This window comes from Topomyia yanbarensis, chromosome 2, assembly GCF_030247195.1.
Source record: "Topomyia yanbarensis strain Yona2022 chromosome 2, ASM3024719v1, whole genome shotgun sequence".
Taxonomy (NCBI): domain Eukaryota; kingdom Metazoa; phylum Arthropoda; class Insecta; order Diptera; family Culicidae; genus Topomyia; species Topomyia yanbarensis.
This window is the reverse complement of record NC_080671.1, coordinates 104,766,607-104,787,251: the sequence shown is the minus strand read 5'-3', so window position 1 is coordinate 104,787,251 and position 20,645 is coordinate 104,766,607. Positions and strand designations below refer to the sequence as shown.

General features: G+C 40.4%; 1 protein-coding gene across 1 annotated transcript in view; it reads left to right on the top strand.

Annotated features, from left to right (window-relative positions):
- Positions 1–6,011, top strand: part of LOC131679070 (U8-agatoxin-Ao1a-like) — an 84,893-nt gene extending 78,882 nt beyond the window's left edge. Inside the window, exon 3 of the mRNA XM_058959623.1 lies at positions 3,726–6,011. Coding sequence (XP_058815606.1) covers positions 3,726–3,888 — 163 coding nt within the window. The 3' untranslated portion in view covers positions 3,889–6,011. The remainder of the gene's footprint in view (positions 1–3,725) is intronic.
- The last annotated feature ends 14,634 nt before the right edge of the window (positions 6,012–20,645 follow it).

Here is a 20,645-nt window from a genome sequence, read left to right as displayed (position 1 = left end):
CACATAGGGTTAGAGATTTTTCCAACCCGAAAAGAGGCGAATGACCTTAAGGCTAAAACATCTATAATAAAAAAATAATCCTCAGAATGATTTTATATTCATCCTAAGTTCAGCCTCAAAAATCCCGGCCCTGGCCCAGTGTTACTATCAGGCCCGATGAGAGGGGGGGTCAGCCAGGGCAATTGCTCTGGGGCCCGGGTCGTGTTCGGGGGCCCGCGTTTTTACCCGAAAGATAGGCGAACACGTCCGGTATTCATAGAAGAGCAATAAAAGTAGTAATAGTAATTTCTTTGTCATCATTTGCCTTATTAAATTGTTATATCACGAAAGCGTAAACAAATGAAAATTTTATTTGATAGTTGACATTTGTTAAAACAAACGTTCTTAAGGGAGTTGCCTACTTTGTGTATAAGTTAAAATAAACGAGTTTTATTACTTTAATCGACGGAATACACTATAAAATATTGAGAAGCCACTTCAAAGTATTTTTGTAGAAAGAAATTAAGCGCCAACCAGAAATGCGAGTGCACGGACAAACCCATCCGTCCTCTTCTACGTTCGCTTCTTTGAAGGTGGTGCCGGTTGTTGGCTTCGAGGCACTGGGCGCGATTGTTGTTGAGGGAATATTTGCTCCTGACAGATTCGTAGATATTGGTTTTGTATTTGTGCAATCATATATGCTATGTTATACTATGACAGTTCCGTAGATATTGGATTGTAACCGTTTGTCGTTTGACATAAGATAACGGTGTGTTGTTTACGGTTATAGTAGGCGGGCTTAGCTGCTTTCAAACAATGTTTTCCGTGGTGCAGTGTCTTTTTGCAGAATTCGCATATAGGAATCTACCATGGGTACATATCCAGTGTTGTCTGATGAAACGTCCCATTTTCAGTTGATATGCATAAAATGGTTACGTATGAAGGAGTTGGTTTGTACGGAAGTATTCTCACCACAAGGACAACTTTAGGGATAACCGGGAAAATGTAAAGGTTCAGCTGTTATGGAAGCCACTTCTCCGTATTTTGTCATGAATTGGTTAGTCACGATGTCAGGGGTGTGTGTGAAGATAATTCATGTAATTCTCTGTAGAGCCCTTGCTTATATATACGGTGATGATGTGTTAACGTGGCAGCTTTAGTTGGGGTGCTGCACGTTGTTCCACGAAACAAACGTCTGTGCTTCTTAATGTTTGATATGGTGAATTTGAAGAGCGTTAACTTCTCCCGGATTGAACATAATCTGCACGTTTAGTAATCATTTCACTTCCCGAGTAGCTGGTTTTACAGGTCATTTACAAAAAACAATAACAACACAATTCGTCTGCAGTCGTTTTTGCCGTGTATCTATAGCGGAACGATTTTTAGCTTCTGCTCTGGGCGAGATGAGAAGGTAGACTGATCTTAATCAACCGGTGATTAAAATGGAGAATTTTTGTATTTTGATAGCACATTCAAGGAATTTTTCCCCTAAAATGTATTGTATTTAGATAGAACGGTGATTTTGAGCCTCGCTAAAGATGCGTGTGATGTCTATAAGAACCCACTTATATTGTGCGAAATAAAGAAATCAAATCAGTTCAGTTCACCCAACAGCAAATAAATTAATCCATGTGTGTCTCTTTGAATTACACCCTATAATTTCACCATGTTGGACATAGTATGCTGATTATGTTTCAGACCATCAATCAAGCAGAAACGTTTGTTTCGCGCAACATGAAGTCAGTACCTCTGTATATATCGGCGATGACACAAACGAGGTACGAATACACGAATTAGCACCGTGCACCTCTAATTACGTTGTTCATCGTTATGTACACCCGAGTACCCGCAAATTGAAAAACTCGTAATTGTGGCAATTTTACCCGATTTGGATACCACAGAATAAGAAGTTGTCGAAATTCACCTGCCTGGCAAACTATCTGTGGATCTGGCAATATGAATCAACCGGAGACTAATAGAAGCCACGGAATCACGAGTTTTTCATGGCTGAAGAGTTACTAACTCATGCTGAACTATAGGGCTTAGGTTTAAAAGGGCCCGCTAGTAATACACGCCTTGGGGCCCGACGCGGCTCTCGACGGCCCTGTTACCATGCGAAAATACGGTACTGAGTTTTGTCTAGGCAAAACAACCGCAAAACTGAACATATACATAGCAAACAAAAAAGGAAGACGTTTGTATATCTTATTCGTAGCCTAAATGTACAAAAAAAACCAAAAACCTCAAAAAATTGTCAAAAAACCTGAGGCAGAAAACAATTGATATCGGGATACCTTCAAAGCATTACACCATTTTTGCCTTTCTCAATAGAAAGGTATTGCAATTGCTCTGAAAACCGACTTTTTAACGGAGGCCCGGAGGGCCGAGTGACATATACCATTCGATTCAGTTCGTCGAGTTCGGCAAATGTCTGTGTGTGTGTATGTATGTGTGTATGTATGTATGTGTGTGTGTATGTGTGTGTGTGTATGTGACCAAAAATGTCACTCATTTTTCTCAGAGATGGCTGAACCGATTTTGACAAACTTAGTCTCAAATGAAAGGTGCAACGTTCCCTGCTATTGAATTTCTAATGGATCCGACTTCCGGTTCCGGAATTACAGGGTGATAAGTACGAACACGCAGAAAATGTCGATTTTAATAAATTCTGCAATGAATGTATAAAGGTGAAAAATTTTCCAAAATATGACCACAACTGCTTCGATTTGTAGTATTAGGTCACTAACATCCATTCAAAGTCTATTTGGCCACATTGGCCACCATCCTCGGTTCCGGAAGCCCCGGCGGAAGTATCTAAATTCAGAATAACAGTCACATCGGTTTCTCGGAGATGGCTAGACCGATTCGACTAAACTTGGCCTCAAATGAAAGGTATTGCGTCCCCGTAAATGGCTATTCAATTTCATCCCGATCCGACTTCCGGTTCCGGAGTTACAGGTTGTGGCGTGCGATCACATAGCAAATTGTGATTCAAACCGATACTCCGATGAAAGCAAAAAAGGTAAAAATTTCGCTAAAATGTCTCTCAAACAACTTAAATTTGCTGTTCTAGGTCACCGACGGCCAACCAAACTTTCGTTGACTACATTAACCACCATAGACGGTTCCGGAAGTGCCCGGGAAAAGCGGCCATCTTTCAAAATTTACGAACTCACATCAGTTTCCCGGAAATGGTTGGACCGATTTTCACAAACTTAGTCCCAAATGATAGCTATATTATCCCCACAGATGTATGTAAAATTTCGCACGGATCGCTTATATGGTTCCGGAAATATAGACTAAATCGTCCGGTCACATATGAAATTCCCATATAAGCCGGAACTCAAAAAAATTTTTCAAAGGGGGGACCCCATGAAATTTCAGAAATCGAATTCGTATTTTTGATGCCAAACATCTTTAAAATGCATGAAACGTCGAGATTTTATGTTATCTCGAAAAATTTTTTTTTTATAAAAATCGACTTTTTGGGACTTTGCCGATTTTGCACCTTTTTTCAGATCAATATTACCGTGGCTGTTTTTTCTTTTTCAAAATTTTAGAACTCGAATAATGATTTATTTTCCTGTATATAGTTGTCATGTGATGTATAATAATAAAATGTAATATATGCATTTTAAAGCTTTTAATGAATATAAACAACGCACACATTCTCGTGATTCATGATTGAGAAAGGCACAATTGCACCGCTAGGTGGATTAAAATAGGTTTTTTCGCTTTGCTTCCAGGCGCTCCTCGCTAATCCAGGTCTACCGGCGGGCCTGCATCCGACGCGGCGGTAACTGTGATCATCGACCGAATGACTGCTGCTACAACAGTTCCTGCCGGTGCAATCTGTGGGGTTCGAACTGTCGCTGTCAACGGATGGGTCTGTTCCAGAAGTGGGGCTAAATGATGTGGGGATGGCCCTGAATGGAACATCTGGTCCCGTTGGTAGTCCTGCTGATAGCACTGGTGCTGCACGCAGGACCAGCAACGTTGGACACTAGTGATGACGACACATTAAAAAACGCTCTCGTACAACGGTTAACGATTTATGGTTTAACGTTTGGATTTTTATTCGATTCGGCGAGTATCGAGGAACTACGGCAAAGACTTACATGCGGCAAACTGAAACACATACACACAAACACCCTCACACAGGTTTATTACTAACTGATTTATGGTGAAATCTGGTTCATGCGCTTTTAAAAATCTAAATCGAAGTGAAACGAATTCATGGAACTAATTATGTACTTCAATGTTGACGACAGCAGAGATGGGAGTAGATTTAATGGACTGGAAATATGGAATGAATACAAGTTTTTACAAAACCAAAAATAATGATAATGATAATAATGATAATGATATAAATGATAATAATTATATACAGAGAGAAAATATTGTCTGAGTTATTCAGATTTATTGTTTTACTGTTATTAGAGCCATGAGTTATGTGAAAACATAGTGCAAGCCGAGGAGAAATTATTATCTAAACCAACCTAGAGCAGCTAACTGAAGGATGCACTTCAAGTCACAAAGAAAGAATCAGCATTACTTAGTAACCGGCAACTTATCATCAACTACACGTATAAATAAGGCCCCACGATGTTGAGAAGCTAAGCACTTCAACTTTGTGAAACGATGTTAAATGTTACTTTCATATGTCCAGTGGATTTTGATACGACTAATTTATTCGCTGTTTGTGTAATGGAAACAGTTGAAAATAAAAAAAAACTAAAAAAAAACAAACTGAAAACGAATCAGTCGTAGTTCTAGGCATAACTCTAGCAGTAGAGGAAAAGTGACCGGAGCACGGTTCCCCTCGGAGCATCGGACAGTCCATCGTCCACCATAACCAACCGTTTCCCAGCCTCTTAGAACGAATGTGTTAGAGCCGAGTGAGAAAAGTTCTCTGCAAGCACTTTTCCCGTATACTTAATTATAAATTTTAAATTAACACAAATATAAAATAAGCTTAAGCACATTTATCAGACTTCCTCTCCGATGTTCTTAAACATGTGTAGTTATACGATTTATCTCCCATTTTCCAACATCTCTGTAACCACCCACTTCAAGACGTGTAGTAAAACATGTACAGCATAAAGCAAACACAACAAGAACTTATCAGTCTGCTGGAACCATAAGAAACCCAATATTGGCATTTCAACAGATCAACACCCCCTCCCTATCAGCAAAACGGTCCTTTGTATGATCCACCCTGATGCTGCCTGCACGTCTTAAACCGGCTGTTCTCCTGCTGGCAAACTTCTCATACCATATAGCGCTTTCTTCACTTTCCGTACGACCTTTTTTTATGTACCAAGTATAAAACGAATAGAAAACCATCCCTCGTCGAAATGGAAAACAACACGACACAGCGTTGATCTTCGACCTTCAGTAAATCATAAATCACTAGAGTTCACACGTCACCGCTTATATCTAGACTGTCACAGTCGCTACTTTCCCCGTTCATTATCCCCAATCCAGTGCGCAGGCCGGGGCGATTATGAGCTCCGTTTTTTCCCTCAGTTACCCCATCGAATGGCTGGCTCCCTGTCGAGGGAGCCCGTATCGCCGCGGGGGCGACACAAGAAAATAACTTTTCACTGTCACTGTTAATAGGAAATGGGTACACAAATTGCAGACAAATGACAAAAGTTTTCCGCAATGCTTTGTTGACTTCCATTTGAGTCATTCGTTTAGTTCACTCTCCAGGTCGGGTGGTAGAGGAGGCAGCTTGCATGCTTTCGGGCCAGACGCGGTGTCAATTTCCACAAAGTGCACGTAGTATTGAATGGTTGCAGAAGTTCTTGGCCTTCGGTTTCTATACTGGTTGTATTACCTACCATTATTGCAGTTAACAGCCGCCCTTTGTAAATGTGTATAAAGTGTAAAGATTACCAAAGCAACCGAGAGAGAAAGTAACACGCAAAGGAAGAGATAACAGAACAAGTAAATAAATGAAATTATAGTAAAAATAAAACTAGAAGCAACTGGCTCGCGCCTGGTTTTAATTTCTCATCTTGAAGGTCTATATATTGGTTTATAATGATTGATGACCGCCTTTCTATGGGTTTTTACTGTACGAGTTGTTTTTGCTGCGTTGCAGGATGACCACAAAAATTTGCTGCCGCTGAGAAATCCATTTTTAACTTCAAACCGTTCATTCTTAATTAATTATCTCATGCAAAAATGAAATTCTTTAATCAACATCCTTTCGCCGATAAAACGGATCATTGTAGTAACATTTTAGGATCAAATCAGCGCTGAGTGCTTTTTGGACAACGATATCGAAAACTTTTTTCAACATAGAAACGAAGGGTAATAGATACCAGTTTGCGTAGGAGATAAGTGGTTTTCGATACAAATTAAACTTGGATATCGATTCTAATCTTGATACCTGCTTCCAAATAGTCCACTCTATCGCAACTTTTATTACTTTTGGTCATCTCATGCCCAAACGACACTACACTGAGAGAATATATTCGTAAATCACTCAGAATTAGTTTCGTACAGACAATTTTCAAAAAATATACGAATTTTTCGTACATATGATTAATTATTCGTAGTTCTATTGAAACACTTTTGTTGCGACGAAATTATTTCAACCTCTTTCGCTGACGATGGCGGTTTAAGGGATGATCATGTGCGCGAGTGTCAATACGATAGGTGACAGTAAGATCAGATGATAATAATAAGAATAGGAGGAAGAAGCAACAAACCAAACGTGAAAGAGGTGAACTTGGTATAAATTTTAATAACTATATCTCAACCATTACATTCTATAGCTAAACCTAAAGACCCGACAAAACCGAAAACATTTTTGAGTTCGAGGAGCAGGCAATAGGACTTATCATAACTGAGGACAGATAAATTGTAAGTCAAGAAAGTATTTTGGAATTAATACAACCTAGAATACAACGATGAATAAATATATATATTTGTAGCTGATTGATAAGAAAGAATTCACCGTGTGTAACTGCTGAAAGAACTTCTGTCAAATTCGTCCGAGTGCAACCTACTCATCCGAACAGCTTTTATTTTTTATTGCGAGTTTTTCATAAAAACCACGAAACCACTTTCATTGGTTGGCTTATCGTGCAAGATGAGGCCAATCTATGTCGCCATTCACCTCTGATACAGAACTCCTATCCCTTACCTCCCCGCGAACCACCGATGCGCGCGTGAAACTGCTAGTGTATCCGTCTTGCAGAGTGAATCTTTCGCTACGGTTAATGGTTATTTTGGGCAGCCCAAATTATTTCTTGGTTTTCTTTTGTAGGTTCGGTTTGTATACAACCAAATGCAAATATGCTGCATTTAGTTGTATACGGATTGCTCTGATGATTTTTCGAGGAAACGTTTTACGTTACCCTGTACTTGGAAAAGTACAGTGTCAAAGTGACAGTGTACTTTGATGAAATATCATTGGAACTGGCAACGCAGAACGCAGAAGTTGTTTATTATTGTTTCCTAGTGATATTTCTGTCAATCGTTTGCATTTTTGATCTGCTTTTGAACCATTTACAAATTAAATTTGTAATTTCGAGAATATTATAAGGATGCCGCGGGGTACAAAAGGTTATAGCGGATTTTAACAGATTGTAACGGTTTATATAATTATGACATTAAACAAGAATTTTGTGGTTTACGGCGGATTTTAGTATGATATATCGGAAAAAGAATCACTGTGGTTTCCAGCATATTGCAGTGGGTTTTAGTAAGAATATACAGATGCAGATGCAGATGTTTTTGTAACTCTCTTGCAAGGATTTTCCATCTCGTTGCGGCAAAGCTATTTTCTCGCAAGATTCTCTTGACACATTCTTTCGTGACGTTTACAACGATTTGACGAATCTTCATTCAACAAATATGTTACAACTTTATCAAATGAACGCCTATATCAAAACTTATTACAGATCCGGAAAGTAGACAAAATTTCACGACAGATTCAATCAACATAAACAGAATATACTAGAATTTGATGATTTGACCTTTATTGAAATACGTTGAAAGTTCTAATTTGTGACGCGTTGTATACACGATGGGTGAATTTGAGAGCAGTGGTAAGCATGCATACACTCGTGAGTATTTGAGAGAATGAACTATGCCTGCTTCGATTTCCAAGCACTATCGTTTACTGTTGTGATCCGTGTTCTGCCAATAACGCTTTCTTCCGAAATTTCTTCTTGGGGAATTATGAAACTTTGAAACTTGGTTTTCATGCCTTTTCCTAAGACTTTGTGAAATGTGTTTCTTTTGAAAATAAAATGCGATTTGAGAGCGTGCAAAACCCTACATTTTTACATTCTGATGAATTGAATCTGTCCTAAAAGTTATCAAGCATATTCCGTTTTTTTCTCTTTCAATCGTCTTTCTTTTAATATTGAAAAGACAAACTAGATTTTCAGTCACAAGTTGCAATAAAATCTATCATATGTTACAATGACTGGAATTGTCTGATTAAGTTCATTCAAGTAGAAAGTTTTTAATTTAAGCCAATTGTATTTTTCAGGCAGGATCTGATCAGCCAGGAGTGTAATTCTAGATTACAATGGCCCTCTCCTAGAATGAAAATAGATATTGCGTGGCGTTGCGTTGCGTAAGCACAGTATACTTCGTAGATTGCAGACTGATGACTCTCACTTCGAGCCAGACTACTTGAGGAGCATTGTTTGGGAATAACAATTTATCCACGACCATCTTTACCGTAACTTGGGATGAGAAAGGAGGTTTTGATGCGGTACTTACTTAACGGAAGGCCCCGACTCGACGTGACACTTCCATAAGTACCACGGATTGGGTAGTGGGTTGTTAGTCAGGATTAGCTTCAAGCAAGCGATGCGACTGAGACTATATTTTCGTGCATGTTTGAATAGTTTATTAACTGTAGGATACGTAAATCTTCTAGGTGTTTAAACTCTGGCTAATCGTTTATTGAGATTGTTTCATCGAAAACAACTTGAACTCCGGACAGCCGGCTGTCGGGAGTGTTGTTGACAATGCAAAATGGACCGTAAACAAAGAGTTTAAAAGTGGTATGGTGGAACATTCAAAAATTATTTCACGCAAAGATTACCCAATACTAACTAACTCTCTGTCATATTACCACGTTATTTTTCCCCTTGGTCTAATACGAATCAGTTAGTTTTCCCTTCATTTTGTAGTAGCACTTTAATGCCACTACTCGCAAAAGTGTTCATGTTCTCTGGAATTTCCTATATGCATGGCGCAATCGTGCGTAAAACGGCCGATTGCGTCAAAGCACATGACGTGCTCCCCTCCCATTTATGTCACAATTAGTAATATCTCTTCCTCCTAATAGCGTGGCAGAATTTATAAATGATCCTTATTGGTATAATCACAAGCATATTGAGATCCCGTAACTTGAAATTTTCCACCTCGTTCGAGTTAAACGTTCCGATATTACAATGAAGATGCTGCGTTCCCACACGATATTAACATCATGCACGAATCAAACACCCCCGATTCCAAATAGTACGTACTTATTCTTAGCTCCGTATAATTGACTGATGAGTTAATGGACTAAAAGTAAAGCATTAAATATGACCATAAAACATTTGTTCCTCGTGCTGAAATGATTGCCGCAAATTGGTAATTGGATTTGAATTGATCTTGCGAATTGTCAATTCTCCACCCTCATACATAATTCAAAAGTCATTCACTCAGACAAGACCATGCGTATTTCCCACCCGCATTAAAGACCCAGTGGATTCGTTTCCTAGTTGGTCAAATAAACACTAGACAAACAAATAAATTAGTTTGTTCAGTCTAAAGAAATGTCAGCTCGATTGGCATCTACCGGCGGATACGTGTTCCCTTGCAATGCCATCAAATGAAAGTACATTTAAAATTACATGCGACAAAATATGTGCAATTCAGAATATAACGAAATGAAGATTGCTTAACTATTTGCATTTAAAAAAAGATCGGGAAAATTAGTTGCATAACCAAGGTGGTTCATTTTCAAAGATAGCACTGCTGATGAATCACTGTATGTATAAAAATTGGTGATAAGGGACGCGGACGAAAATAGCTGATCAATCCTAAGAAATTATCAAGAGAGTGATTTAGTGTCGTAAATAAACTTTTCAAGTCAGACGCATTTGATATTCACGAGCCAAGCGGAATATGGCACTCTTCCCTCGGGGTCTCGCTTATGCGGGCAATTTTTGTAGTGATTGTATAGCTCTTTGTAAATATGAGAAAGACAAAAATCAACAAAAAAGAATTCTACATAAGAACTCTCTGTTGCGATCACTTTAGAACGGTGCAACTGCCAGTGATGCCAGAACATTCCCCGGCCCGTAACCCTGTCCCAGACTTCGCATCCGGTTCGGAGTTACCAAACTCCATCACGGCCAGTTTTGCTGTTGCTCGCCTATATCGTCTACTGTTTGTGCGTACCCAGGTCTGGCGAATTCGACCATCACTAGACATGATGACCTCCTCTATCACCCCGCGTATCCAGCACTTCCGCTTGTTACCTTTTACCAAGTAAACCAAGTCTCCCACTCCTAACGGTCGCGACTCACCGAACTACTTTGTCCTCTGGTTCAGCGAAGGAACGTACTCCTTGATCCAACATTCCCACAAATTGCTGACCCACTGCTGCGAACGCGTCTCGAAGTGCGACTGCTGGATGAGATGGAGGAAGATTCACGCTAGACTGATTCGGGGAGTCTGTTGAGACACGTACGTCAGTGGACGAGAGTTTATCATGTCTTCCGCTTCAACCGCTACTGTTTGCCGAATTTCGTCTGTCAACCGTCCGAACTACCGCGCAAGCTGCGAAATGTAGAACAACTACTTCAACTTGTTCTTTACCGCCTGACGATATCCGTAACCACTCTTCTCGTGCTGAACAATCAGCTGCGTGATTCTATGCTGATGTGGCAGGATCGTTGGAAAACGTAGATCGAATGACAACTCGGCTTTCTCAGCGCTGCCCTCCATTCGAATCAAATTACGAATGCCATCGTTCTCACCAGCACTTGTCCACGATAGCCTGTGCAAGGTTCACGTCGTGCGCCATCAAGTGAACCCGAAGTTCCTCTGTAGTGTTAGCAGGAGGTAATTCTCTCTTCGGCCATTCTTCCAGAATGTCGTACAAAAATTGTTGCCCACGTACCCACAGGCTGTTGGGGTTTATCTCCAGGCCTTTACCCCATTTGGTTACCAGATCCGCCACATTCAACCTCGTCGGAACCCTTCGCCAATCTGTCAGTTTAGTCAAACTAAGAATTTCACCAATGCGAAAATTGCCAAATTGCTTGTAGTGGCGCTGATCCAACCACTTCTGCATCGATACAGAAGGCCACTCTACTGATTGTGAAGCAGTGATTCTCCTCGATCGTTCGTGCCAGCCTTGCAGCAAGAACCGCTGTCGCTAGTTCTAGGTGCGGAATCGAAAGGTCCACCTTCGCTCGACTCATCACTAGTGAACACCCCACCTTACCCCGCACGATTGCACGGAAGCAGCCACGCATCCGTACGCCATTTCATCTCAGATGTGAAGCTGGACTTCTTCGACCTTGTGTGATCTTGCATTTCCGAAATAGCTTTGTGATAGTGTGGGAATTGAAATGAGTAGGCTTTGCGAGATAGGGAATAAAGAAGTCAGAAATAAAGTAATGGCTGACGTGCACGGACGTATTTCCTTTCACTCATATCCGAAGCACCACATCTGGCGACGAGGCTAGGATTATTTCTTTACATCGGGTAGATATTAATTAATTTAAAATGAAATGTTTAAATATATAAACTTTTCTTAACAAGATAATCCAGTCACTTCCGGATCGGAATGACGTTTATAAGAAAGCCTACTCATTTCATTTCCCACACTATCACAAGCTTCGAGGCAGCTTAACCTTCCGGAAGTCGCGCTAGTGCACTGAGTGCACGCTGCTCTGTAAATCTAGCTCCTAGAATGAAAATAGATATTATAAAAAACACACGAATACATGGGTGTGTATACAATCCATTTTCCACTGACCGGCAGTGTTTTATGGAAGAAACTTGTCTGCATCTATGTAATGATATATTTGTCTTCATCGATAGATGTACACATGTTTAGCCCTGAAAATGAAAGGCGATAGCTCTACTGTACATCCTATGACCCATTTCAAGAATGCCTGTTCCTACACGTACATTCTGAGGCCGCCTTCATATACAATAATCCCCGCGCGAATACATCCACGTATCAATTGGACATTTGCAATATATTTGCACTTCCAGAATGAAACATATTTTTGATTCTGGCAAGTATGTACAAAAAGTAAAATATTTTTGAAGGTAGACAAGTATTGAAAATAGACATGAACAGGGATGCCAAAGGTATCAGTAAACTACATTTTTTTCGGTATATTTACATTTGCACAAGCCGTACAGCCCGCTACAGCGACACATCACCAGAGTTAAAAATAATCGATGCTCTTTTTTGACGGCTGAAAATGAACCTGACACGACTCGCGGTGAATAGAAAAAATATTCATTCAAATATCCCTTCTTATTCTTTCAGTTGAATATCGTACAATATATTCATTTCACTAATTATGTAGGAAAATGTTTTCAAATGCCGGTAAAGCGTATAAAACAACAATCATCATCGCTTACATTGTGCCAGGGCCTACTTTGATACGTTTGATTCGTTGCTGCACGGTAGCTTCGTGTAATAATCGGAGACGAATGAAAATCTGCATGGATGAATGGGCGGTTTGTTCGTTTGACATTTTCAGCTGCGTCACTGAACATTGAAAATGAATGCGGCTGAATATGATCAATTTTCATTCAATGAATTTGAATATTTTTAACTCTGCACATCACTACAGTTCTTGCCAGAACGGTAGCCAAACCCAGTACATTTTCCCGTAGAGCAGTAGAATACATTTGTTTTGCTGCTGTACTCCGACTGCTCGGTGAGAGTGTGGCGTAGTAATGTTTGTTCTCTCGCTTTGTACACTTTCCTCTGCGTAGTCAAATGGAGAGGCCCGCACACGAAAGCGTTGATGCCGGTCGTGGGGTAAACGAACAGCATTCATTGACGTCGTTTTTGATTGAAAATATTGATTAGATTAAGAATATTAAAAAGTGTAAAATAAGGAAAGGGAAACTGTACCGCTCACGTCTGGTGGCTGTACTGCGGGCAGTATTTTTGTCATGTTACTGCTTTGCTTACAGACTGCCGCACAGCGCTGGGCGTCCTGCAATAGCGAAAGACAGCAACGTCGAAAGAGAAATGAGAATGTAGGCAAAAAAATTACAACCGCAGAAAAGGTAGGCATTTTGCATGCTTGGATGAAACGATCACCAGCTCTGAATAAATCAATTCATGAGATTTTTGTGAAGAATTCTCCTCCATCCGTGAAATGTTTGCATCAGCTACACAGGTGCAGACGGCGCTGCAGGCGCTAATCGAAATAAACGGGTTTATTTTTTCGCTACTTGCTTCACATACTTCAATAGCAAAATTGTGACGATAAATCACTATGCAAAATTACACTTTTCTCGCGATATTTTAACCTACTAACACGTAACTCAACAGGAAAAACTACCTACTAAACGAATTACTTCATTTTCCTGTTGAATATACTGTATATCACAGAAAAACTTTGAAAAATATTAGACGTTAACTAAAACATGTCCGGGCGATTCGCCAGTGCTACCATTTCCCTTTAAAGAGTCTGGTCAATATTTCTTTATACTTCCATGTTCATAAAATATCATTGGCCCCCAAGAACTGACGGAATCTAAAAATACAGTTTTTCCAGTTAAAATGGGACCTTGTAAACACTTAAATTCATCTGAATACACTGTTCAACCAAACCCAACCATTTTTTGTGAGTGTGCAGCCCCCGTGCAAATCTAAAAACTGCTAGCAAAGAGCAGATGGCATCAGTTTTCCTAGATATAAAGGAGGCTTTTGATTCAGTTTCTATCACAATTCTTTCTGAGAAGCTGCACCAGCATGGTCTTTCACCGACTCTTAACAACTTTTTGCTAAACTTGCTATCCGAAAAACATGCATTTTTCGCATGGTGATTTATCGACATCAAGAATTAGCGACATGGGTCTTCCCCAGGGCTCATGTCTAAGCCCCCTTCTCTATAACTTTTACGTGAATGACATTGACGAATGTCTTGTCAATTCCTGCACGCTAAGGCAGCTTGCAGATGACGGCGTGGTCTCTATTACAGGACCCAAAGCCGTCGATCTGCAAGGACCATTGCAAGATACCTTGGACAATTTGTCTGCTTGGGCCCTCCAGCTGGGTATCGAGTTCTCCACGGAGAAAACTGAGCTAGTCGTATTTTCAAGGAAGCGTGAACCAGCGCAACTACAGCTCCAATTAATGGGTCAAACTATTGCTCAGGTTTCAGCTTTCAAATATCTTGGGGTCTGGTTCGACTCTAAAGGAACCTGGGGATGTCACATTAGGTATCTGAAACAGAAGTGCCAACAAAGGATCAACTTTCTCCGTACAATAACCGGGGTGCCCACCCAGGAGACCTTATCAGGCTGTACCAAACAACGATATTATCGGTGATGGAGTACGGGAGTTTCTGTCTCCGCTCCGCTGCAAACATACATTTCATCAAACTAGAGCGAATCCAATATTGTTGTTTGCGTATTGCTTTGGGTTGCATGCACTCGACACATACGATGAGTTTAGAAGTGCTGGCGGGCGTTCTTCCGCTGAAAAATCGATTTTGGGACCTGTCATATCGATTGCTCATCCGATGCGATATCTTGAACCCGTTAGTAATTGCAAATTTCGAAAGGCTTGTTGAGCTCAATTCTCAAACCCGATTTATGTCCTTGTACTTTGATTACATGGCAGAAAATATCAATCCTTCTTCATACTATCCCAACCGTGTCAATCTCCTTCATGCTTCTGATTCAACTGTATTCTTCGACACATCCATGAAAGACGAGATTCATGGAATTCCGGATCACATACGTCCGCAAGTGATCCCAAGCATCTTTCATAGTAAATTCCGAGAAGTCGACTGCAACAAAATGTTTTACACCGACGGGTCAAGCCTCGACGGCTCCACTGGCTTCGGTATATTCAATCAAAACCTCACCGCCTCATTCAAACTCAATTATCCTGCTTCAGTTTACGTCGCAGAACTTGCTGCTATTCAGTATACCCTTGAGATCATTGATACTTTGCCCACCGATCATTACTTTATTGCCTCGGATAGCCTCAGCTCAATCGAGGCTCTCCATTCAATGAAACCTAGAAAGCACATTCCATATTTTCTGGGGAAAATCTGGGAGCGCCTGCGTGCTTTGTCTGTAAGATCGTACAAGTTTGGGTTCCCTCGCATTGTTCCATTCCAGGAAATGAAGAAGCGGACTCTTTAGCTAAGGCGGGCGCTTTACAAGGTGACATATATGAAAGACCAATTAGCTACAGCGGATTTTTCAGTATTACTCATCACAGAACCCTCGAAAGTTGGCAAACTGCATGGAGTAATGGTGAACTGGGAAGGTGGCTACATTCGATAATCCCTAAGGTATCGACGAAACCTTGGTTGGGGGGGGGGGGGGGGTTGCATGTGGGTCGGGATTTCATTCGCGTGATGTCTCGGCTCATGTCCAATCACTACACGCTGGACGCACATCTCTGGCGTATTGGGCTCGTGGATAGCGGTATCTGCGCTTGTGGCAACGGTTATCACGATGTCGAACATGTTGTCTGGGCATGCGCCGAGTACTGTTCTGCCAGATCTCAACTATTCGATTCCCTTCGGGCCCGAGGAAGATCACCCAATGTCCCGGTTCGAGATGTACTAGCAAGCCGCGATATTCTCTACATGTCCCTAATATACACGTTCCTCAAAACCATCAATATCCAAATTTAAATGCCCCTATCTTTTCTCTTATCATTCCCAGAAGTTCCCTCTTCCGCCTGCCGTACCCCAACGATAGTCTGATACGACTCCAAGACAAGACAAAACATCTGTCGAATGAACCAACAACACGAGACATACAGTACAACATCACACGCGCAACGCGGTGTGTTTCCGATCCGTATCCGAACCGTACTACGAAATCGTCTGGAGGAACCCCCCGCCAGCTCGAGGAAAACCGCCCGGCGTCCCAATACTTGATGCATGCGTTCGAATCTGTAATCCTGGCCGTTGATTCCTGATGCCGGAAACTGAAATTTATATCACCCCCCCCCCCCCCCCCCCCGTTCATCCTTCTCCACCCTCTCTTCCATGTCTCTGATACACAGATGTATGACTTCACCCTCTTCTCCCCTTGAATATCTTCCCAAAACTTATGTGCCCCCTATCTTCTAGTTTTAGTTGATCAATAGTTAATCTCGTTAAAAAAGGAACAACAGTACAACTACTTTAAAATAGCCCTAATTAATTCCCCCTAATCTTGAACCACTCTCTCTAGTTATTTCTAGTTAATAAGCTTGTAAAATGTTCCGCTTAGTTAATAATTAATTTCTCCTACAATCTCCCTTCTAAAAATCATAAAGTGAATTACTATACAAAGAACACACAAAATGACCCGTCCCCTTAATCTTACGAATATTATATTATCGCCTCTTTTATATGTATAAGTTAGCTGTAAAGTTTTTTTAGTTTCATTATATAAAGCAAAATAATATTGAAACGTGTAACCCCCTAATTTTAAAAAAATTAAAATGTAAAGCAATGAAAAAATGGCAGCTTTAAACTAACGCATTCGTGCCTTATCAAATAAACAAATTGAAAAAAAAATTATCTTTAAAAAATCAGGCAAAATTTCGCCGAAAATTTTGAAACGGAGACCTTGTTTTGAAAATCTGGGTGCGTATTTCTGCTTGAATTTATCGAAACCTACATTCTTTTTCAACGTCTCCCTGGTTCATTCACATTCAAGCTGACTGCATTTCGTACAAAATCGAATGCTTGACTGTAGAGGAAATGTGAATTCATGCACCAACCAAAGCATTCATTTGTTATTATGTGAACAAATTGAAGGCACAAGGTGACATATTTTACATTTTCGAACTTAAGTGAATTGCGTAATCTATGTCTAGCGAATTTTTGCTCGATAATTTCTTTCAAGATCAAGAAAAAACGATACGATAGAATGAAGATGTAAGCAAACGGCAAATTCATCGCGATGTGCATGAATTGATTTTTTTTTCTTCCAAGCTCTCCTGGGGATCCCGATTTTTCGCGGCTCTGGTTAGAAGTATTCCACTTCAGAAATAAGTCATTCCGTCTAATACAAAGAAAGTTATTGACATTCAAAACTGACTTGGCAGCACAGCCGATATTTTCAAACGGGGCCCAAATATTGAAAGCTTAACTGTAATCTACATCAAGAATTAAAATAGGCAAATATGAGCATTGGATTCTGTATCTGTTCCGCGCTAAAGTGACCAAATGCAATTTTCGAGCCATTTATTAAAATTGAAATAATTTCCGGTTCCTTTGCAAAAACGGCATCATAATCGATTGGAAGGCAAAAAGTTCTGGCCAATTGAACATCAATTTTGGTGTGAGGTTTGGTACTTTGAATGTTAACTGGAGAGGGCATATATACAATCTGGTTACAATTCGGTTAAATGTTTGCATGACACAATATTCACATACCGTAGGGAGATAACAGCATAGTGGTACACCTAAGGAAACTTAACAAAAACGAGGAAATGATCTGTGGGTCATGTTATTTTGAAGGAAAAATAATTAAACTGCATTTAAGCTAAATTTTGTATTTTAAATCGTTTCGCTAACTTCGGTTCAGCTAATACTTGCTTGCACAATTATTCGGTCTTCTGCCCTAAACCTATATTGATTTTAGGCGAATTCTTGGAAGCTGTGTAGCAAACACGTACGACTATACCATGAACTGGCAAATTCAACTTCCGCTCAATCCGACGAAGGGCGCTGCATTCCACGGATCGTTGCCATCCTATGGAGCGTTGTGAAGCGTCAAATCTTGCATTGTTGGAGCTGATCCAAGTGTGGGAATTCCAGCGCCTTGTTGCCCTATGTTTCCATACGCGGCAATGCGGCACAGAAAAAAAGTGCGGTATGGTACAAAAGAATAACTGGTTTACCCGTTCCAATGAATGGTGGAAAATCAATATCCGGAAGGGCGACCGGTGCGTAGGTTGTTTGATCCGTTCTAAATTACTTTTCCATTCCATATTTGCTGGGATTGGATCATTTTTTGGGATTTCTGGCGATGAGAAATCTAGTTGACCTTATGATAAAAGAGTTAGAACGATTCATTTAAATTAGCGTATTTTGTATCATTTGAAAATATAAATTATCTTTATTTGTATTTCCAGTCGAAAATTTTCAGCGATTGGTAGCATAAACCATCGAGTGAAAAAAAACCTGTTTCACGACATCAAAGTAATTTTCCAGTGCCGCTCGGCTCCCCATGAAACACCAAAACCAAAATTATTATGTATCATTTCATACAACATTTAATTGTTTGCCTTTCAAACGTCTCGATTGACTACTTCTGATGGATAGATAAGCGATTGATTTATCAAATTCCATAAGTCACTGCCGAGACTGCTGATTCGAGAGACTCCCGCGATCGATGGGAGTTCCCATTGTACGAGATTTTATCGGTTTAATATGACTTGACCTGTTCCGAAAGCCGCCGTAGTAGAAACATAAAGAGTACCGCTCACACAGCAAGATCAAAGAGATTCAAAGAGATGGCGTCAATGTTAACCTGTTGATAGTTTCGCCGATTATAACTCAACCTAATGAAGATGAATAGTAGTACCTACTCCTGCTTCCCGGCGATGAACCTGTGTGGCGGCGTGTGATAGGTTATTGGTTTTTCGTCTCACCCATCGGTATTTTCGATCGCATTTCAGCGCACATGACGACGACGACGACGACGACGACGATAATGCTTTAATGGGAAATCCCCGAGTGGATTTTGGGTTGCCATATCAACCTAGATTAACCTTTTTCCCTTCCCTAAATTCAACACAATGAATGTGGTCGCAACATGATTGGTGAAGATGTTTGGCCTCTTCACCGCTATCCGGTTAGGTTATCTTTTGTTCCTGGCGGTTGTATCGGAAGATTGATTGAAATGTGACACGCTTTTGTAAGGGGGGGATGTTTTGACGCAAGAGTTCACTATCACCCAGGGCGACGGACAAGTGTCAAGCAAGCTTTTGCCCACATCGATTCTATTGTACCCTATATCTATGTAGTTGAGTGTTTTGAGTTTTAGCAATGTTGGGAGCGAAATAAAAACTCCGAGCAAAATTTTTGCCACAAGTTCGTTTTATTCAATCTTTTGATATTTTTGACTTTAGCTCGTATAAGCAAAGATAGGCACGAACGTCGCACCATTATTTTCCTTCTATTGTTATTCCATCCCAGTTTAACATCAATATCAGAAACTTAGCATATCTCATTATTGCACTTTGTCGACACATGGTGATATCAATAGACGGGGGAAATACGCATGTTTTGTAGAAGTCGAATAATAGTTGCACTGGCGTACGCATTAAGGCGGCTGAGATCCCGCTTCTAGATTATTTACAACACATATTTTAAATTTTAATAATACTGGCTCGTTGTTGCATGCAAAAAAAACGCTTTTAATCCACCTAACAGTGTGATGATACATTTCCTATAACTCATATCGCTTTCTACGGGAATTATATCGATTGAGAACATTTAGAACTTGATGCTTCGCGATGTTTTTGATAACACATACTACCTGGGATAGTGGCAGGACTCAGAGAATCGCTCACATTAGCTAAGAAAAATATCAGTGCAAGACATTTTAAAGGTTAAACCAATTTAATGGAAAAGCGGAAAATGGCCCATAAAATAGAAATACAAACGAATTATTGCTAATGCTCCGTTAATAACATATATAAATTCATTCGTAACCCAACTTTGTACCGGGAAACAAGTGCTTTTTGTTCTCTCCGGTGTGGTTTAGTTTTTTCGGTGGTACGAAGGTGCTTGCTGTGGCAGAGGCTGCAGTAAAGCATTACTAATAAACAGTCCCGCGAGTGATAATTGTTACCTGCGATATCAGTTAAAGTAGTGCAGTGAAGTGCGTTACTAAACATTTTTCTTGCCTGAAAGACGGCTTTGTTTAGACGAGCTATATCAGCTCTAATGTGTGAAGGTCACGCGGGTGACGAATAAAACAAACGAAGGATCAATTCACCTACCAGCTCGTCAGGAACCAACTGGTGAAGTGTTTCGTTTTTTACTTTTCTTATCGATTTTTTTCTTTTTATTGCTTTTGATTTTTTATTTTGATTTAAGTTAAACAGTGCGGTCGAGCGTGTTGCTCCCGCAACAAAATGGAACAAACAGAAGGATCACCCTCCGAAGAGGAATATTATGAAGAAGAAGAACGTATATCTGATACTGAGACAGATAATGTTATGGTCGATCCACTTCCCCCACTTTCCCCCAATGTCTCACAGCCCCCCCGAGTCAAGGTTTACCAGGATGGATCCGCTGGTCCTTGGGTGGTATACTTTCGGCCCAAAAATAAACCGTTAAACAGCATAACTGTTGCACGGGAGCTGACAAAACGTTACTCGGCCGTAACCGAGATTAAAAAGGTTCAGTCAGACAAACTGCGCGTAGTCGTTACTGACTTGAAACAGGCCAATGATATCG